This window comes from Megalobrama amblycephala, linkage group LG17 (assembly GCF_018812025.1).
Source record: "Megalobrama amblycephala isolate DHTTF-2021 linkage group LG17, ASM1881202v1, whole genome shotgun sequence".
NCBI classification, from domain to species: Eukaryota; Metazoa; Chordata; class Actinopteri; order Cypriniformes; family Xenocyprididae; genus Megalobrama; species Megalobrama amblycephala.
Genome location: NC_063060.1, coordinates 8069899 through 8092512, shown reverse-complemented (window position 1 = coordinate 8092512; position 22614 = coordinate 8069899). Strand labels below are relative to the sequence as shown.

Here is a 22614-nt window from a genome sequence, read left to right as displayed (position 1 = left end):
GGGAGAACTGTTCCTTGAAGTGTTTTGCTTAGGAGCTCAGCTGTGATTGAGTTTTCTTTGTAGCTTTCCAGTTTATGGGTCACCTGTGACTTAGACCAGAATTTTTGCCACAGACAAAACACCACTCAATGCCAATAGATAAATACATATTTATTTGAGATTATTTTAAACTGTAAATTTTTTATTTTTTTCATTGGATATGAAAAAATCTTATTCATTTTATTCCATCCAAAATGTGTGGTTAATGTTAAAAAATAATCAAAAAGAGAGCGAACCATTTTTGTGGAAAAAAGTAGGCTTACTGTGTTTGGCAGGTGTCACTAAGACCAAAGGCACAGTCCAATATCTTGACGGACATCAGATTTCTTAGACAGAGTTGCCATACATTATGTGTCATCTTTATATTGAATGTCATAAGCAAGTGGTCCATCCATGGCAAAGCCAATGTAGAAAGACACTTTCTCAGTGCTGAAGCCGCTTCTCACTCCACCCAGAAATGCAGGACGTACAGGGATCTTGAGATGTCCATGCTCTGTGAAGACCTCACCTTGCTCAATAGTTCCACTTACTCTGAGGAGCTTGCTGTTTATTGGGATTTCCCTAAAGATTTCTCCTGTTTGCCAGAGCATGTTGCGATTCTTCACACTACCTATGATCTCGGATCTGTCAAGGGAAACTTTCGTCACCAGCCTCTGTATTCCATCAGATTTTCCCAAGAAGAAGTGTGCGATGGTTGTCCTTGTTCTGTACATATGAGAGAGATTCTTTCTTGCTGAGCTTCTGATTTTATCAACGTACATCTTAATGCCAGTACTGTTGACATTTCTGCCTGGCCAGAGCAACAGTATGGCAAGATAGAAAGGCTCTGGGTATGGGTGCTGTGTACCAACATCTTGCAGAATGTCTTTTAAAAGCTCATTTAGGTCCTCAAGTGATTTTGATAACTTTGATTTCGGCCAAATCAACTTCAGTATTATATGTGCAAGCAGATGGTTTGTTTTGTCCTTGGTACTTTTGATGGGAGAATTCTTATATATGAATGAGTATTTTTCAGCAATCTTTTGTACTGTATCCTTATTGTGCTCCAAAAATTGGAGAAGGCCTGGGAACGTATCTGCCCTGTTTTCCTCCAGGAACATTCGGCACTCTTCAATCTCCATGTTCAAACTCAGTGTTGGTTTCTGCTTTTGCTCTTTTTGTTTGTCCTCTACAGAGCTGCAAAATAATGAGATGTAATGTTGATAGTGTTCTGAGATCCACTTGCGAATCTTTGCATCTTTCATGTCATCAGATCCTTTTTCTTTCAAGTAAGTGAAGTAAATTTCCAGGAAGTCAAATGCCTCCTTCACCTGTGATTTTAAAGATGTAAGGAAAGATTCATAGCCCTGAAGAACAGCAACAATTTCAAGATTGGATTTGTTTTTAGAAACTGGGATATTTACACAGGGAAGATTTCCTCTGAGAAAGCTCTGAATGTAATGATCTTTCATTGGATCACCATTCTCAAACAATGGCAGTTTTCTGATGATGTCAAAAACAGTCATGGCTGTGTCAATTTCACCCATGTAGCCAGATATATTATATGGGCTTAACTTTCTGTAAAGTTCCTGTTCATTTTCTTGGGCATCATCTGTCTTTGCCAGGCTTTGAGCTCTTCTGAAAGCTTTGGTTGCTGTGCTTGCTAACTCAAGATATTCCATCATGTCCTCAGCTGTGCATGGTTTCTTTTCTTGCTTTTTACACTCAAGTTTGTGTTTTAATTCACTTTTTGCAACTTGTCCAACTGTATCTACGGTGTAGGAATTTTCTTTGATGGCTTTCGCACTGTCTGCCCACATTTTAGCTTCAGCAAATTTCCTCTCTTTCAGGTACAAGTGTCTTGATAGAGCTTGAGGAATTGTAAAGTCTTTTTCAAACCTTTCCGAAGCTGCAATAAAAATCTCTTGTGTTTTATTTAGACCACCTTCTCCTGAGTTTATGTCTTCTATCAGTGGTGAAAACAGAGTGTCTTTCTCATCACCACATGTCTTGCGTTGACGAGTGATCAGCATGCTTTTCATTGATTGAACAAAAACATCTTTCACTGCAAAAGTTTTGAAAAAGGCATCGCAATGCAACATGTCAAAGACTATGTCCGCTCTGGAGCAGTTATGGTTCTCCTCTAGTTGTTTGACACATTCTGTGGCAAGAAGCTGATGAACAAAGCGAATTGCTTTGAATCCCCCATATTCTTTTGCCCCAAATTCAATCAGCAAACAGGAATAAGGCTCCATTTTGTCCAACACGGATTCTCTTCCCCAAAATGCCCATTTAATGCCAAGAAAATCTTCACATAAGGATCTTGAGACGGCTGGTTCAGCCACATATGAATTCAGCAAAGCCAGTATGCAGAAGAGCCGTGCTTGTTTGCTTTCAACTCTGAAATCTTTTAGTATGTTAGTTGCAACATTTTCAACATATACTGGGTCGAAATTAGTTTTCATGATCATAAAACTGTAGAAGTTTTCAGTTGTGAAAGACTTAATTTCTTGAAGTTCTTTAAGCTTCATTTCAAAAGCAAGTTTTTCCTTGTCAGATAGTTCTGCTGTAATGAACTCACTCTGAACAACACTTTTCTTATGTCTGTCTTTTGGAGTTTTTGTACGTATGCAGTTTAAGATGATGACGAATGCCCCCATTTCTCTTGTGAATTGTCTTAAGGAATGCTGGAGTTCTAGTGTGTTTTCTGTTTCTTCTGAGTCTTCCACTAGTAGCAGTACTGGAGTTTTTAATGAATGCTCACTTTTTCCACACACTATCAGATGAGCAACATGTTGGGCTACTTCTTCCTTTGAAACAATGTTGTCTTTTAACACTGCACATCTGAATTCTTTTCGCAGATTCCACATCACATGCATGGCCATGGTGGTGCCGCCACACCCTGGGTGATGAAACAGATTCAGCATGACACAAGTACTTTTGGGATCTTTGATCTGAGATCTGATACTGTGCTCTAGTTTTGAGTGTTTTTCTCGTTTTATGAATGGCTTTGCTGCAGGTTGCTCTGAGAAATAGAAGTTCCACCATTTCACTTTGCCTCCTCTATAGAACTCAGATTCAGTTTTAATTTTGAACTCTTCAAATTCTGCAGAGCTCTCATCAAATTCATTTTCACATTCATTTTCACACAGGATATCGAGTGACATCATCAGGTCCTCATCTTTATTTTGGAGAATCACTGAACTTCCTTCAGCAGATGGAAGAAGTCTCTGAGCATTTTGCTTGTTCTGTCCCAGTTTCAGTATTGTCCCATTGATTTCACTGAGCTCTAAGTCATATATACTCTGCTGACTGATGTCTTGTTCACATCTAGTTTGAATGTAATCCCTCCATTTTTGAAAGGAAGCATCTGAAGTGCAAATACTTAATGTGTTTTCTGAACCCACAAGGTTTTTATAAAATGACATGAAAGTATCAAAGATTGGATCATTCATGGCCTCAACAGTGGAGAGTAGGAGAAATATGACTAAGAATCGTCCTCTTGGAAGAGTGTCTGGGTTGCAGATGAACGAGATCATGTCCTGTACTTCTCCTGCTCTATGCTTTAACCATTCACTTGGTCGGAGTGGTCCATCAGTTTCCGTGTTCAGGTCTTTTCTGCCATTGCAAAATACCCAACTTGTTTGTTTGTACAAATTGAGATTTTTCACAATTGTTCCTGGGTCCCCATGGAACTGGCTTGGTTTGTGAAGATTTGCAATTCGAACATCTCTGTATCTGTGGCAGGAACCATTTACTACAGAGTTTGGATCAAAGTCCAACACACAGAACAGTTTCAATGTTGTCATGAACTGAAGATGCTGGAGTTGTTCAGGATGGCTTTTGTTTGCTACAATGATGAAGTAATCATAATGATCCAGTCTGCTTCCTCCACATGTCAGTAGATTCTTCAGCTTTTCCCCCTGGTTTGACATGCCTTTGCTCTCCTGCCTCTTTTCTGCCTCCTTCCTCCTGTCATCCAGAACATTTATTTGCTCATTTATTCGAGTCAGTTCATCATGCAAGTCTTTTGGATTACTAATTTTATAGATATCTCGGGTTGCAGCTCCATCTCTGATAAAGAGTGATTTTCCCTTGCTCTTTTTCCATTGATTGTCCTCATCCAGAGTCTGGATTTTAAACAGCTTACCTTGAACTATGCTGTGGGATGGAACAACATCCACCTCTATGACATACTTGCCAGACAGGGTGCTGTCAGAGCAGAGCACTTCTACAAAGCGTGGCTGCCTGATGCATGCCTTTGCTTCATCTGTGTGTTCTTCAAAGTATGGTTTAATGCCCTGATTAAAATGATCAATGATAGTGTCCTTCTTGTCAACACTGACCCCAATAATCTCAGCATGAGCGTATTGAGAGTCTTTGGAGTCTGCTACACCAAAGTGGATGGTTCCATTTGTGCGACTGTTCATACACCCAGCAGCAAACCGGAACACCTCTTTATTGAACTTCTTCTTTATCACATTCATATCATCTGTTCTGCCCATAAACTTGTACTCATGAACTGGATCGATCAGATTACCTGGTCCCGTCTCTGGTGGTAAAGTGTAGTTTTTAATGTATCGGTGAGAAGCAGAGTTCTGATCAAATGGATAGAGACTACAAGAGTGTTGCAAGGATGCATACTTCCTCATCTGCTTATCCTTTTCAGCAACTTCATAAGCATTAATGTCTGATGTTTTAGGGTCAGTTGACTCTGTTGGTTCAGTTTCTTTGGAAGATGTACAGACAGATGTTCCTGAAAGTGGAACATCTCTATTTTGTGAAGGGGAAGCGCTTGAGGGGTCACTTGGTTGTGAGTCTTCTTTTGGATTGCCACTTTGAAAGATGTTATCCATTGAATCTTTTCCAAACTCTGTTATTGTTTCCATGGAATTAGTCATTTTAAATTCAGTTTTTGGTTTTCTCTTGGATTCCTTAGTATTTTTAGATATTTTAGTTTGGAGTGTTGAAACTCTGTCTTTGTTTTCCATGGTTGTGTCTAGCCTGGCCTCTTGTTCTTTCATTTTTAACTTCTCTAAGGTGGTGATAATCTTAACAGCTGGTCCATGCTTAATACCAAGCTCCTGCAGATGTCTGAGCTCGTAACAGACTAGTTCTTCCCCTGATACTTCTTCCTCATACAGTTTGTCTGCATATTTTTTATCCACTTTAATCAGCTCAGTCATCCAGTAATAAACTTGCTCTCTCGTCCAGTCATTGACTCGAAGAGGAAGTTCTGTCTGTTGGCTTGTTGCCATACTAAAATATATAAAAAAACTAATTAATAAAGAAAAAAAAAACGTCTAACTTCTGCACAATATACAACAGTCAAAAGCAGACCAATCCATCTTACAGTGGCGTATTTCTGAATCTGGAGCATTTTTAAGACAACTTTTGGTGTTTACTATCATGCTGCAAACTAAAATATTAAAAGTGTCCTTTTGTAGTAAGAGGAATATCCAAAATATAGAACATGAATAATAGAGATCATAGTATGTTATGTTGTTTATCTTACCTCTTGTGAAGTATGAAAACACTCTAAGCTCTGTCCATCCTTTGCTACCAAGCATCCACCTGACAAGACAAGTAAATAGAGTGACATATTTGAGTTAAATCTACACACAGTATTTCACTGTTCCAGGGGTCTAGAACACAACACTACAGGTAGTTCTTAATTGTACACATCTGTGATTTGTTTCCATAAATGCTACTCTGCCCAGGTGTCTTGAAAGTTCTTAAAGCTGTTCTTTAACTATTTAACCTTTAAAAGCCTGATTATTTAGATCATAGACTTGATATGAACTGACAGTTTGTCTAATATGCATGTCATGACATGAACTTTTTTGCTCACCAGCCACTGTGGTTAGTGGTTTTCCAAAGTTACTAGCTTCTCAGCATTTTCATTGGCCACAATTTTAATATCAATATCATGGGGAAAAACTGCCATATAGGTATTTTTATCGTAAATTATGACTTGTTTTCACTGAGCGGTACATTACAGTATGCAATTATTTCCGTTTTGATTGTCAGAAGTTACCGAACCGTATCGCACCACTTTTTTGGGATCCTTGCATGGAGTACCTAGCACAGTAGTCTAGTACCTAAAGGGTGTAGCTAGACTCACTGCAGAATGTCAATTGGTTGACAGAGAATTGTCACTTGCTCATTCTACGAGGGGAATGACAACACAAGGCGCCATTTTTTAAATACTGTTGGCAGTAGAAACACAAGCCGGATGTGAATCGTACTGCACTTTACTGTATCGCTCGGTGGAAATGAGCCATTAGGCTGCTGTCACTTTAAGACCTGACACATGAATGCATTATACTTTTACACATGCGTTAAAACATAACTGACTGCGTTTATGTGAATACTTGCCAAGACAGGCATTTTGACATTATTCATTATGTGTCAACTCAATGTCGTAGAGATGAGAGAGCGAGAAAGCGCAGCTGGTATCATATATCAATGTCTATTCTGCAGAAAATGAGTAATAGAAGCGTTTCAGATATTTCAGTATTAATATGTAGCGACATTGCTCTTTGTTTATTATTTCAGATGCCTTTTTAAAAGACTACAATTGAAAAAATGTATATTTAGGCTATATATATATATATATATATATATATATATAGGGTATATAAAATTTAACCTGCCAAAGTGGCTAGTTGGAGTGACTTTGTTACTTGCCACTGCTGAAATCCACCCACATTTGGCAGGTGTTAACGTCAAGCCCTGTATGTAAATACAAAATGCAAAGAAAAATCTTGTGTATGAATCAGTGTTTATTTGTGCTTGTCTATATGTACGCTACAGTATGTGTATTAATTTTCCAATGCAGGTCAATGAACATCTTAGAGACCTTTTGGCCCAAGAACAGAGAGTTCGAGAAATAGGAGAACCCTGCGCAGTTCAAAAGGTGAGGAATTATTATTTTAAAAAATTGACTATGAAATAACTATTCTTAAGTTTGGATGTTATTGAAAACAGACTACAGTAATGATGAATTAATGTAATTAAATAAGAGATAAATTATCTACTGAGTCTTCATTTACTTTAGAAAGACTTGATCTGTCTGTGAAAATCATATCTATTCCAAACACTTCAACAACAATTTCTACGGTTAGTGTGGCTACCGCTACAGAATTGGTTCATACAAATGTGTCTTTCCTTTGAGGTTAGACATATCCTCATTGTACAAGTAAATCATAAATTGTCCTGCAGATGTTTGGGACAATCTACCAAAGTCAATCCACATATGTTAGCTAAGCTTTCACAAAAACTATTGGGGGAAAAAAACAAAAACAAACATAGCATTTAATATGTCTGCATTGCATTTCAGATTTATTCAAAATATTTGACAAATATTTACATTTATAGAAAGTATTATTTAAAGAAATAGAGAGATATAAATAGGAAGTTATATTGGAAACAGTGTAAGCCATACAGGAACCTGGTTTTCCATCTTTTAGATGGATGCTGAATTTATATAAAATTTTCAACTAGGGCCTCTCCATTAGTAAAGTTAATCCCACAAGTGTTAGAAATGATTACTGCAGTGCTTTCAATTTTAACATTTACTCAGCAAAATATAAATAAATCCCAGAAATTATATCACTGGTTAATTACTATAAACCAAAATAAAGCAAATAATCTCCTGAGACCCAAGCATAACTCCCTCTCCTTGGTCTTTAAATATGATTGAAATTGATTGAATGATCAAATTTAACATTCTTATGGAAATTAGGGATGGGCCATATGGACTTAATTGATCACAATTTTTTTTTTTTTTTTTTTTTTTTTGTATTTATTGCAATAATGATATCAATGACAATATAAACAGTATCATTCACCACTGTTTTGGCTACAAAAAAAAGTCCAAAACACCAGTCCTTGCAGATATGAAAAAGTGGCAGATTTACATTAAATAGTTTAAATAATACAACTGTACTGAAAAAAAAAACCCATCACAGAATAAAAATTAATTATACACAATAATAAATCAAATCAATTACAAGTTTGAAATGTAAACAGATTCTGTATTTATACCCTCATGGTGCAAACAGCAAAAGTAACAATAACAGGAACCACGTCTTCAGTTAGGTTACAAAATTACAAGAGTGCAAATAATCAAGCATTACTTAATGATCTTTAATAAACTAAAAAAAAAAACACCTTTGTAACAATGTATGAATGAAACCTTATGAATGCATATTTGTCATTTTAACCGAACTTAAGGCTGGTGGTGGTGCTTAAGACATTGTTGGTCATTCGGTGTTTCTGAAAAACAAAACAAAAAAAAAACACAACTAACAATAATACTATAACAATAATATAAGGTAATAGGCTAATAATGCTACTTCGAATTCTACTGCTAATAACAATATAAAACTAAGGATTGATGAGCTGCTGGGTTAATGAATATTAATCACGTTGTCTGTGTTTACTCATTGATTTGCTGAAATCAAAACAGGGACAGTAATAGGTGAGCATCAGCAAATCAGATTGCCGTTTGCACATTAGTTTCTGGTTGTCCTAATGACGGAATAATTCCAAATGAACTCCATTATTTTCACAGGAAAATACAACAAAGAATATCACTTACATGTAGCACGTCAGCTTTGTGTGGTACGCAAGACTCTTTCATGCTCTCTTTGAGAGTGTGAGAAACACTGAGCGCTCTCAGCAAAGTTTGGCGCCTCACACTAGCGTTACTGTGCGTCAAAATCACTGTGCATTCATTGAGATGAACTGAATCAGCGCGCTTTACGGATCGCTTGAAGGAGAGTGGAAATTTCAAGTGCTCATTAAAGGGTTAGTTCACCCAAAAATTACATTTCTGTCATTATTTAATCTCCCTCATGTCTTTCCACACCCATAAGACCTTCGTTCATCTTCAGAACACAAATTAAGAGGTTTTTGATGAAATCCTAGAGGTTTTTATTGAAAGCAATGAAATTGCCATCATTCACGGTCCAGAAAAGTAGTAAAATAGTCAATGTGACTACAGTGGTTCAACCTCAGTGAACCTTTTTGTGTGGAAAAAAACAAACAAAAATTAAAGCTGCAAGCAGCGATGAAAGGGCACTCGCACCTGGGCTCACCGCCACCCGTTGGCCTTAGGAAAACAGTGAACAGTGAGCGACATGCATGCAAGTGTGTAAATACAGGAGAATTATGGCAAAGTCATTTCAAAGTGCCACACTTCCTGCTGCCAACAGGTGATGTTTGACTGTAACTGAATATTGCCATGTAGATGTTTTCAGGCCAGGACTATTATCACACAAGTTTGGAGCAGATTGGACATTGTATGCCTGAGTTACCACAACTTCCCGTTTTGTGGCGTAAATTGCATACATTAGCACTTAGCCAAGTGTTGTATGATTAAATCTCCTTGAGGAGTTAATCACAGTGTAAAACATGTCATTTCCTGTTGCCCACAGGTGGTGCTATGACTGCAACTGAATATTGCCATGTAGATGTCTTCAGACCAGGGCATATTACAGAAAGATCTTAACTTCAGAATCCTATCTTATCTGCTTGGTAACCATGGTAATTTCAGTTAGGACCTCATTTAGGACAAAAGCTATTACAGAATGACATTTCTTAAGTGCATAATCTTATCTTAACTATGGCTAGGAAACAGGTATTACAGAAGTATCCTAACTCGACAAAAAATCCTAAAAGCTGTCTTAACTTTAGGACAACCCCACTGGTGTCCTAACTTCAAACCTATTTGAAAAATCCAACAGTAAAAATCACAGTACAATTTTGAGAATGGCGTAACATTTATTAATTATACAAGACAAAGAGCAATGACGGTTGATAAAGGAGAGACTTTTGGAGGACCTAGAGGATGTGCTGCCATTTGATTAAATACTTCCTTATTTTCGTGAGTGAGCGAAGGTGAAAACTTGCCGAATAAAACATGCTTTACCATTACAACGGAACACTAAAATTAAAAGCGCACCATTGTTTCTCCATTTTGATTTTACACTGCAAAAAATGCTGTTCTTGCTTAGAGTTTTTGTCTTGTTTCTAGTCAAAATATCTTAAAGTTCTTAAATCAAGAAGCATTTTCTTGACAAGTAAAACATATTTTCTTGTTTTCAGAAAAAATAAGTCAAAATTAAGTGAGTTTTTCCTTAAAACAAGCAAAATAATCTGCCAGTGGGGCAGGGGCGGTTTCTTCATTAGGGCAATAGGGCGACGCACCACCAAAGTGAGAAAGGGACGGATTTTTCAATCACATTCAACCACAGAGTTACGCTACCTGTCACTGCTAGGCTGTTTGTTCTGCCTCTGGATATAATCCAATCGGCGTCGAGTCACGCTCTGTGGAGTACCGCCTCTTTTTGGGCATTTCAGTCTGGCGGAGATTTGCCTCAAGTGCTCCCATAGACTTCCATTCAAAGAACTTTTTTTTCGAACTGCAGACACTGCAATGCAATCTCTATGGGTTCCGGGAGGGCTCGCACTAACGTGCTTTCGTCATCATACGTAACCTTAACTTGTGCAGCGATTGGTGGAAACAAACATACCTCTATTAATAATTTTTTTAAGCTGAAGTGACATTTAATAATTTCCTCAGTGCATAATTTACATTTCACAGACATATTCTCCATCTGTAAAAGTTAGAAAGTCGAGAAAATATTTCCATTTTGCAGTCAGGCGTGGACGAGCCTTCAGCCAGCACAAACTTCCGTGAACGAGCGCCGCCGCGCGCCGAACAGACGGAGTTCAATCTGAGTAAAATACATTTTGCTCAAAATATTTGTTGAAAATTTGTTTTTGTTGGCGAACATAATTATGTCATATGTAGAATTTCGAACCTACAACTAAGTGTATTTGTACGATAGCAGTAACTGTGTAAAGTGACTATTGTAGGGTAATCAAAATAATAATAATTATTAGTCTGTTCTTTTGTTTTTATTTATTTTCATTTTTAGTTTAGTGTATTTAATTTCTGCTTCAAAAAACATTTTGTTTTTAGATTGTAAAGGTACAATTTTAGAATGTAGCCTAGGCCTAATGTGATTTGACCCCTTTTTGCACATAATTTATAGCATATACTACACAGTTACATTCATGTTTGTTTTTATAGCCTTCAATATGAACATTGTTTCTAGGACAATATTGGGCAGGATCTTAAATAATTTTTTTTTTTTAATTAAATACAGATATTTTTTTAGATCTCAGCCCTATGGCATGCTTTAAATACTGAATTTTCCGTGTTTTAGATAGATACATTATTATATCACTTGTTAAATGGATATTTAACAATTAGCCTATTCATTCCTGCATTTCTAAATTGTTTTTGTTTTTTTTTGCGCCCCCCCCAAATATTTTTTGCACCAGCCGCCACTGCAGTGGGGTAAGCAAAATAATCTTATATCAAACCAAAAATAAGCTATATAATCTTGTTTTCAGTTTGGATTAAGATTATTTTGCTTACCCCACTGGCAGATTATTTTGCTTGTTTTAAGGAAAAACTCACTTAATTTTGACTTATTTTTCCTAAAAACAAGAAAATAATTTTTACTTGTCAAGAAAATGCTTCTTGATCAAAGAATTTTTAGATATTTGGACTGGAAACAAGACAAAAATTCTAAGTAAGAACAGCATTTTTGCAGTGTAGGTTTACCTCAGAATCAGTTTGCATGTCATTGGTTGCTTGGTAACAGGCCTGACAGTTGATTACCGAACTTGGAGCAGTTTAAGATTTCCTAACCACAGATAAGATGAGATTTTGTAAGATAGGATAAGAATCCTAAATCAAGTTAAGATTTACTTCTGTAATACGAATTTGTGAAAAATCCTAAATGAAGTTATCATATCTTAAGTTAAGACCTAAGGACTCTAATAAAACATGTGAAGTTTGGGGCAGATTGGACATTGTATGCCCAAGTTATAACAACTTCCTGTTTCATGGCAAAACATCGAACTTTGTTATTCTGCCACGGACATGCCCTTCAGCGAAAAAGTCAATATCTTTGCAATTTAATGGTGCAAATGCCTTTAGATTAGACTGACCAAATATGACATTGATCTGATTAAAGCTCTAGGTGGAGTTTGTTAAAGTACAATGTCTGGAAATGGCAAAAAGTGCACAAATTTTGCAGAGAAAAATATCCCACTTCCTGTTGGGTTTTCAGATTTTGCACCCAGGAACATTTTTGTAGGTATTGGCCTGTTACATGTGTCTATCGAATTTCATACCTGTATGTGAAACATAGCACGAAGGGCGCTTAATTGAAATGATGTAGATGGCGCTATTGAGCCATTTTGCCACACCTAATTCTGAAACCTATATCAGATATAAATTTTCACCACTTCTGACGTGTGTGAAAAGCTTCATGAGTTTTCGAGCATGTTTAGGCCCTCAAAAATGCGATTCATTTCGGAGAAGAAGAATTGACTGAGCAATAAGGTCCTCACACCATCGGTGCTCGGGCCCTAATAATGACTTTACTCAACAAATTTGTCTCTCCCCGGTCATTCTTCTACACTATTTCCGTTGCAGAGCTTCTGTGTTTATGTCCGAACGCCGGCTCAGTATTTGGCCAATACTGAGCTGGCGTTAAGACATAGAACCTGGAAGCGCTGCAACAAAGTTTTTACTACTTTTCTGGACCTTTGAATGACAGTAATTTCATTGAAATTTTATTTTTGAGTGAACTAACACTTTAAAAGCGTTCGGCGAGTGAAACTATGTATGTACCAGATCCAAATTCTAGAGGTAGCTCCTAGTTTAGCGATAAACTCCTCCTCAGCTTTACGTCCGCCTTCCATGGTTGTTTTCACTTTGCACATGAGCTATGAATGGGTCGCAGACACAAATATGTCATCAACTGGGCTTTATCGTTGTTATCATGGGAAGACTAATTCTTATAGTGGGGAGAATTTTTAACTGGTATATCACAAACAATAAGATATTGCCCATCCCTAATGGAAATATGATAATATTTAGCAATTATCATTTAAATCTCATTTTCAAATTGTTTGTCATAAATCAACATCTCAGGAAATTGTTATGGGATTTCAAACCAGAATATGACTTTCTGTTACGAAACAGGACATCAATTTCATACGTCCACTGTAGTAGACACCAGGAATTAAAGCATGTAGGCTATATCAGGCATTTTGGGATTCACAAAAAGTGAATAGGGAAAGAAATGATCAATATTCTTATGAAATATTTGATATTCTTATAGGTGCCATTGAATTGAAAATTGAATTTACCTCGGCATAGTTGAATAACAAGAGTTCAGTACATGGAAATGACATACAGTGAGTCTCAAACATCATTGTTTCCTCCTTCTTATGTAAATCTCATTTGTTTAAAAGACCTCCGAAGAACAGGCGAATTTCAACATAACACCGACTGTTACGTAACAGCCCATGTTCCCAACATTATGAAAGACATTACACAAGGGCAGCCAGTATTAACGTCTGGATCTGTGCACAGCTGAATCATCAGACTAGGTAAGCAACCAAGGACAATAGCGAAAAATGGCAGATGGAGCAATAATAACTGACATGATCCATGATTACATGATATTTTTAGTGATATTTGTAAATTGTCTTTCTAAATATTTCGTTAGCATGTTGCTAATGTACTGTTAAATGTGGTTAAAGTTACCATCGTTTCTTACTGTATTCACGGAGACAAGAGCCGTCGTTATTTTCATTATTAAACACTTGCAGTCTGTATAATTCATAAACACAACTTCATTCTTTATAAATCTCTGCAACAGTGTAGCATTAGCCGTTAGCCACGGATCACAGCCTCAAACTCATTCAGAATCAAATGTAAACATCCAAATAAATACCATACTTACGCGATTAGACATGCTCCATGACGAACACTTTGTAAAGATCCATTTTGAGGGTTAGCTGTGTAAACTTTGTTTATGCAACGATAGAGTCGAGAGCTCTGGGGGGGCGGAGAGCGCGTGCAATTAAAGGGCCAGCAGCATGAATCGGTGCATAGTTAATGATGCCCCAAAATAGGCAGTTAAAAAAATTATTTTAAAAAAATCTATGTGGTTTTGAGCTGAAACTTCACAGACACATTCAGGGGACACCTTAGACTTATATTACATCTTGTAAAAAGAACATTCGATGGCACCTTTATGAAAATGTTGCCATTTATTACTCCCATTATTACACTTCATTTTTCATTACATGTTGCTCCAAGAACACATTAATATGCAAATTAGATAAGTGTATAAATAAATAAATAGATACATGTATAGATAGATGTACTGATGCATTAGATCAAATGGGAAAACCCTCTTATGGCCATTTTACACATTGCATAAGTTAAATAGTACATCAAATCATTGTTATATCTTTCATAACATAGTTAAGAATCATCTTTTATACAGTGCTTGGTTAAAGAAAATCCTGAAACTTAATTGAGTCCTGATGTCCACTACAGTGAATAAAACATATGAATATATCTTTTTTTTTTTTATAAAGTATTTGTTTTAAAAAGTATTTGTTTTATTGAACAATAACAACATCACAACCGTTGCGATTTGATGATCAAACTAAAGCCATCTCATCTCACATTCTCATCACACCATGTCAGAGAATTAATTTAAAAGAATAAATTTTTTTTGGCGCTTTGAGCTTGAACATGCTCGTGTCCCGCAGATGACGCCGCAGGCTCGTGCCGCGCTGTTAGAAGCAAACCATGCATGAAATAAATCTTAGAAAACGTAACATTTTTCAGTTTATTTAGCAATTAAGGCCATTTTGCGATTTCACTGATCATACAGTAACCAGTACAGCTGCGGATATTTGACACTCTTTGGAATATTGACTTATCCGTTCGTCAACACTGAATTCAGACTTAAAGCGTAGCCTACTCACGGTTTCACACAGCAACAAAAATCCGAATTTTCCCCTGCAGAAAACTTCCTTGCAGCAATAACAATGTCGAAGGAGAGCAAACTTGCTGTACTCTGGTGATCTTGATGCAGCCGTAACCCGAAACCTTCCAGCAAAGTCCCTTTCAAGGAAAGTGGGAGAGAGCAAGCTCAAATCTTGGCAGCGGCAGCCAGGTCGCAGCACCACTTCTGGGACAGACTAGCAGCTGCCAGAGTTTGTGAACAGCTGCCACGGTCTTTCTCGATGTTTGTCGCTGATTCTGCTGTTTGCTCGGTAAAAACTACACTGTTCTCAATGCCGTGCGGTGGTGTTTTATGATACTGAGGCAAAGTTCCCACAGGTGTATGTAAAATGTGAAATTCTGAATTTTGGTCGCTAAGGGGCGCCAAAATGCACGATGTGGGCGGAGCCACTTTTACTAAAATAGCTATAACTCGAGAAAGAAATTAGATATTTGCACCAAACACGGTACACATGTGTATGGGCTCATTCTTTAGTCACGATAACAAAATCGCATCGATTGGACACTAGGTGGCACTATAACTTGGAAAAAAACTGAAAACAGCTGTAACTACGCAACCGTTGGTCCGATCGACTTGAAATTTGGCATGCAGTGTCTTGGTCCAAGGGGACTTTGAGGACATTTTTGAGGACATTGGCGTATCTCAAAAAACATGGCCGCCATCGGCCAATGAAGTTTGAGCACCTATTAGACAAGGTTAATTGAGGCCGATCGGAACGAAACTCAGTGGGCATGTTCGACTCATGGTCCTAGAGGTCTGTAAGAATTTTGAAAGAAATCAGCCACTAGTTGGCGCTAACGAGTTTTACGCCTCTGTAATCATGTGGCGTTTCACACATACGACAATATGCATATCATTTGATAGATCTCCTCATGCTGAACAACTTTGCCTCAAGAACCATTGCTGTCAATCAAATCATTCATTAAATATTCATGATTATGTGAAAAACCTACTTTTGCGAACTAGTCCTAGATTTTTCGCCCAATTGGAATGAAACCAGTGCAGGACAATTCTCTTGACTCTCTAGATCAATAATTATCAAAAAAAGTTGAACTTTATCAGTTGGGTCACTATAACAGGGTCATTTAGAAAATATACTCAAAAGCCTATAAATCGTAAACGAAAACTCGGAACTTCATGAAAATAAGTGAGCATATGCCACATATGGTTCTAAATAAGCATGACAAATACAGAGATAGGTAGGCAACAGGTATAGAAGTTATAACAGTTACAATGATGAAAAATGACAATGTTCCTATGTTTATAAATGAAATCTCAACCAATCCAGCCAGCACCAGGCTCATTCGAACTGTCTAGATGAACTCTGTCCACACTATGAATTTCAGGCATTTTCATTGAATCTTCGCCGAGATATTAGCCAAAAACCACCAGGCGCGATTTAAAATGGCGGCCGCCAATGACGTCACAATCCCGGTACATATTTGCTTCTAACTCAGGAACCGAAAGTTGCCGCAACCTCAAACTCAGATGACAAGGTCCCCTCTGGGCCCTTGAGCGGCCACATCGGCCGCAGGCCTCGGGAACGCGGGACCCCCGACTTTAAACGGCCGTAACTCCCGTCCTCAACCCAACCTCCTAGGACCTCGGGGAAGGGCTCATTGGAAAGGCCTTTTTCCCGGCTAGATTCGATTAGATTTTGGCGTTCTTGAGATATAAGCACAAAAAGATACGCATTAGACCAGGCGTAACTCCCGACCCCCAACACTCACTACCCCCGCGATGGTCTCGTTCCACAGGGCCTGTTGAGTCTGTTGATCTACCCTCTGAGTTTCAGAATTTTTCAACGTCCAGGCTGCGTCCGAAAACATAGACATCAGCTGACTTGTTACCTTGCTGCCTTACAGGCAATGACTTTATAGGCACTGTTTTATGCACGAAGGCACCTCACGAAACCTCACGATTTCGGACAAACTTTTGAGGCAGCTTTGGTGATAAATAAGCAAATATTTAATTACTAAAATAGTAATTTCTCACTAGAAATGACATCACACAAGTGGAAAATGTTGCTCAAAAATGTACATTTGAACACACAAACTGACTAGCAACTGCAACTTTGTTCACATTGGTCCATTTATGTACATAATAAAGAGTATAAACTATATAAAATTGCATCTTGGTAAGATATAAGTCACCTTTTGAACCGCTTTACATTATATATGTTTTATTTTTACATTTGTATCAATTGGATATTTGAGTAAGTTGAAACCCAATACTTACATTTAAAAGTGTAATCCGGCAATTTCTCTCGAAAAATTCTGTCATCACCATCACGCAATGAATTCTGGGGTAGGGTGAGAGATGAAGGATCCATCTTTTGTATTCTTCATTCCCCTCGAAACAAGGCTGTGTTCAAAGGAGCCTTTGGATTGGGACAGCCTTTGTTGCGCTGCTGTAACGCGAAAGGTGTTCGTATATGTCCTACGAAGGATGTAGCCTGTGAATTGGGACGCAGCTCATATCTATGGTTTTTGGTGTAATCCACAGGGGCGGTACAGGAGAGAGGACTCTAAAGCACGTCCGGCTGTATGTTTCCCCCTGGTGGACAATATCCTGAAGGACAACACAGATGGCTGTTCACTGGCTGCACTACTGCACTTCTACTGTCCTGATGCTGTGCCACTGGAAGGTACTGCTGCTGGAAACTCTTCTTTGTGATTTGACAAAAATGAATATGTTTCTCCAAGCATTTCAACCTTCTCACATTATAATGTGAATATTTTATTCAAATTTATAGAGTTGCATTAGATCTAAATTGATACAGTGGCGTTAGGCCCTGATATACAATGATGGCATGTCAGGAAAGGGAATAGGTTCATTAAGTGGTTCTGGGACCGTGAGCGGTTGGTTTTATTGTAGACTTTCACTCTTATTTAAAAGAATAGTTCACTCAGAATCAAAAGTTCTGTCATTATTTATCCACCCTGATGTTAAACATATGACTTTCTGCTATGAAGCACAAAAGAAGACATTTTGAATAATCATGCTGCTTTTTCACATACAATGAAATTATGCAGTGATAAGAGGCTGTCAATTTACAAAAAGACAAAAAAGTAATCCACGATTCATGCTCTGTAAACCAGGTCTTCCAGGTCAGAATACGATAGCTTTGTAACAGACATAAATTTTAGTGATTTTAATGATAACAATTTGTGTTTTTGGGCAAAGTGGCAAGCTATTAATTTAATAGATTTTTAATAGATTCTTTTTATATTAAACTTTTATATTATATTAAAATTTTATTTTTAATGATTATGGCACGATTTGGGACATGCCATGAGTTGGACTTTTGGTTAAAGGTTAAAGGTTTTGGTTATAGGTTTATTGTGTCATGGTATGTGTTCTAACTGCTAGACCACATCTCCCACATTAAACTGTACCAATAGTAGTAATTTAATCTTGTGCTAAGTCTGATCAAATCTAATTTGTGTGTAGTTTTAGACTAGACTTAACCATTTTCTGGGGATTTTGCCTAAAAGTCTACAATTTAAAGGGTTAGTTCACCCAAAAATGAAAATAATGTCATTTATTACTCACCCTCATACCATTCCACACCCGTAAGACCTCCGTTCATCTTCAGATATTTTTGTTGAAATCCGATGGCTCAGTGAGGCCTGCATGGGGAACAATGGCACTTCCTCTCTCAAGATCCATTAATGTACTAAAAACATACAGTACAGTCCAAAAGTTTGGTATTGTGAAATATTATTACAATTTAAAATAACTGTTTTCTATTTGAATATATTTCACAAAGTAATTTATTCCTGTGATGGCAAAGCTGAATTTTCAGCATCATTACTCCAGTCTTCAGTGTCACATGATCCTTCAGAAATCATTCTAATATGCTGATCTGCTGCTCAAGAAACATTTAATGTGTACAGTTGTACAAAATATTTGTGTACAATATTTTTTTTCAGGGTTATTTGATGAATAGAAAGTTCAAAAGAACAGTGTTTATCTAAAATCTAATCTTTTGTAACATTATAAATGTCTTTACTGCCACTTTTGATTGATTTAATGCATCCTTGCTGAATAAAAGTATTCATTTCTTTAATTTCTTTTCAAAAAAATAAAAATAAAAATTCTTACTGACCCCAAACGTTTGAACGGTAGTGTATAATGCTACAGAAGCTTTGTATTTCAGATAAATGCTGTTCTTTTGAACTTTCTATTCATCAAGGAATCCTGAAAAAAAAAGAGTACACAACTGTTTTCAACATTGAAAATAATCATAAATGTTTATTGAGCAGCAAATCAGCATATTAGAATGATTTCTGAAGGATCATGTGACACTGAAGACTGGAGTAACGATGCTGAAAGTTCAGCTTTGCATCACAGGAATAAATTACTTTGTCAAATATATTTAAATAGTACACAGTTATTTTAAATTGTAATAATATTTCACAATATTACTGTTTTTTACTGTATTTTTAATTAAATAAATGTAGCCTTGGTGAGCAGACGAAACTTCTTTTAAAAACATTAAAAATCTTAGTGGTTCCAAACTTTTGGACTGTACTGTATTTAAATCAGTTCATGTGAGTACAGTGGTTCAATATTAATATTATAAAGCGACTAGAATATTTTTGATGTGCCAAAAAAAACAAACAAAATAATCACTTACATAGTGATGGCCGATTTCAAAACACTGCTTCATGAAGCTTCGGAGCGTTATGAATCAGCGTGTCGAATCATGATTCGGATGGCGTGTCAAACCGCCAAACTGCTGAAATCACGTGACTTTGGCGCTCTGAACCGCTGATTCGACACGCTGATTCATAACGCTCCGAAGCTTCATGAAGCAGTGTTTTGAAATCGGCCATCACTATGTAAGTGATTATTTTGTTTGTTTATTTTGGCACACCAAAAATATTCTAGTCACTTTATAATATTAATATCGAACCACTGTACTCACATGAACTGATTTAAATATGTTTTTAGTGCCTTTATGGATCTTGAGAGAGGAAATGTCATTGCTGGTTATGGAGGCCTCACTGAGCCATTGGATTTCAACAAAAATATCTTAATTTGCATTCCGAAGATTAATGAAGGTCTTACGGGTGTGGAACGCCATGAGGGTGAGTAATAAATGACATTATTTTCATTTTTGGGTAAACTAACCCTTTAAGTCAGAAAGAGTGCATTCCTACTGTCTTCATTATGTTTCATTGAGAGGTGTAGTTGAGTACATACCCTCCAACAGAGGCCTGTACAGATAAACCCTCAACAAAATACTCTGCCCCTAATCTGGCCCTGTAGATAACAGGCATACACACAGAAACAACATCAAGAAAAACTACATTATCCACTAAACTCCCTCTGATGTCCCTCATGACATTAGCATAATAACATTCAAATATTCAGGGTCAGCTGAAGGACATAGTCTCTGTCTCTCTTTAAAAGTGACTTATCAATATAATGGCAGGGTTTCTTTGATTTTAAACTCTGTTTAAAAGAAAATAATTTGTACCACAAAACTCTCTTGATGTCACTTTTTTACAATATTACACTACCATTCAAAAGTTTGGGGTTTTTGTATGTTCTTTAAAGAAGTCTCTTATGCTCACCAAAGCTGCATTTATTTGATCGAAAATACAGTAAAACAGTAATATTGTGAAACATTATTACAGTTTACAGTTCTTAATATTTTCTATGTTGAAAACGTTGTGCTGCTTATATTTTAGTGAAAACTGAGACATTTTTTCAGGATTCTTTGACGAGTAGAAAGAACAACATTTATTTGAGTAAGAAATCATTTGTAACATTATAAAAGTCTTGACTATCACTTCTGATCAATTTAATGCATCCTTGCTGAATAAAAGAATACATTTCTTGATACGATTGAGGGTACATGAGGGTGGAAGAAGAAATGAGTGAAAGGAATAAACAGAGTGAGTAGGAGTGCGTGAAAGGAAGTTTGAGAGAGAACAGACAAGCAGTTATTCAAACATAAACACATCCCCACCCCGTGACTTGGAGGATTCTGTTCATTACATCACACATTCTGCTCCCGCCCTCAAAGACTTCATTGGCTTCTTCTTGTGTTCTGTCTCCACCCCCTCAGATTAATTCAAAATGTCATTGGCTGTTATGTGGTTTGTTCCCTCCCCATCCAGACATCTGTATCAAAGAAACAATGTCATTGGCTGACAGTCTGTACAATCTCCAGCTGATCCAGGAGTTCTGCAGGGAAAACCTCAGCAACTGCTGTCACTTCACCCTGGAGGATATGCTGTATGCCTCCAGCACCATCAAGGTAAGGCCTGACGTCCCCATGCAGAACTTCTTCACTTCTTTCACTGATACAGTTTTACTGAAAGATTGATTGATAGATTTATTTCGATCGATAGATCGTCTTGACATGTTTTGATGTTGATACTATACTATATTTTTTCACATTTCTTGCGTTTGTTTTTGCATGTATTTAGTGTTACATCACTATTACTGTTTAACATACTAAGAGTTACAAACCCTTTACTCTAAATATTAAACGTCTTGTCCTGCACTATTTATTCTATAGACATGAACCTGTGTGGCTTATTGAAGAGATCTGTGCTTTCTTAAAAGGATAGTTCACTCAAAAATGAAAATTCTGTCTTCATTTACTTATCATTACTCATTTACTTACAAACATCTGATAGACATCTTTAAGATGTCAGTTTTACATACATTCTAAATAATAAACATCTTAAAGACATCTTCTAAGTGTGCTATCAGGGTAAAGATATTTTGAGAAATGTCTGTTTTTTGTTTTTTTGTTTTTTTTGTCCATTGTCCATACAATGGGATCCAATGGTCACCAAAACTGACATTCTTCAAAATATCTTCTTTTGTGTTCAGCAGAAGAAAGTAATTCATACAGGTTTGGAACAACATGAGGATAAGTAAATGATGACAGTGTTAATTTTTGGGTGAACTATCCCTTTAAACCGTGTGGCTGTGGTGGTGAGTTGAGTGGTGAGTGTTGCATGACAAGCGCTGCTGTCATTTTCTTCAGAAATTGTAAAACTTTCGTTTGGTGTGCTGATTTAATTCCACCATAATACTGAAGACCATAATATGTAAGCTGACTAACCAGTGGAAAATTGTATTGCTTGTTTTCCTGGTATGATTTAGTATCTGAAGTTTTCTCAGATGTTTCAACACAATGAGTAGGATGTGTGTTTCGCATTTGGTTCAGTGTTGCAAACATTGTATGGTTTCTAGGATACAGATTATGGCCACTTTCTGTGGTGATTTTCCACTGAATATCCTTTTTTTTAGTTTGAGGCCAGGATGAATGAGCGATCACTGGAGTATTACAGGGAATTTCAGCAGGGCTGATGCAGGATGGGAAAGACTACTAGTGCGTGTTTTAAATCTGACCGTTTGGAATGACTGAGTCATGGTTTGTGTGTGTGAGAGCGCTGCTATGTGGATCGCCTCAGACAGTAATGTTATTGAAGCAGTTTGTCTAGATAAACACACTCCATGTGTAGCCGTTACCTCACACAGCCACCATCATAACAACAGCCAGTAATATTTTTTTGAGCAAATGTGTTAAATTTTCCAAACCGGCAGCCGTGGATTTGCCGTTATGTTAGATGAGTCTGTGGTCGATTATGTAAACCAGATTAAAATGCTCTCAGCCAGTCACATGCTCTTCAGTAAAACAAAG

General features: G+C 37.0%; 2 protein-coding genes across 5 annotated transcripts in view; one reads left to right on the top strand and one right to left on the bottom strand.

The window, feature by feature from the left end:
* Positions 1 to 22614, top strand: part of camsap2b (calmodulin regulated spectrin-associated protein family, member 2b) — a 73682-nt gene that overhangs the window by 31058 nt on the left and 20010 nt on the right. For both annotated transcript variants that reach the window (XM_048164141.1, XM_048164142.1), the window contains 3 exons: positions 6860 to 6937; positions 17445 to 17586; positions 21074 to 21213. In XM_048164141.1, the coding sequence (XP_048020098.1) occupies positions 6860 to 6937; positions 17445 to 17586; positions 21074 to 21213 (360 nt within the window). The remainder of the gene's footprint in view (positions 1 to 6859; positions 6938 to 17444; positions 17587 to 21073; positions 21214 to 22614) is intronic.
* LOC125251177 (sterile alpha motif domain-containing protein 9) lies at positions 136 to 16677 on the bottom strand. 3 transcript variants are annotated; one of them, XM_048164128.1, is made up of 4 exons: positions 14899 to 16677; positions 5534 to 5592; positions 1475 to 5277; positions 136 to 1393 (listed from the first exon to the last, which is right to left on the bottom strand). In XM_048164128.1, the coding sequence occupies exons 3-4, from the start codon at positions 5274 to 5276 to the stop codon at positions 387 to 389; spliced, it is 4809 nt and encodes a 1602-aa protein (XP_048020085.1). In that variant the 5' UTR covers position 5277; positions 5534 to 5592; positions 14899 to 16677; the 3' UTR covers positions 136 to 386. The 3 variants fall into 3 exon arrangements, with proteins under 3 accessions (XP_048020085.1, XP_048020083.1, XP_048020084.1); XM_048164126.1 differs by having other exon boundaries at positions 136 to 5277; XM_048164127.1 differs by lacking the exon at positions 14899 to 16677 and having other exon boundaries at positions 136 to 5277; positions 5534 to 6835.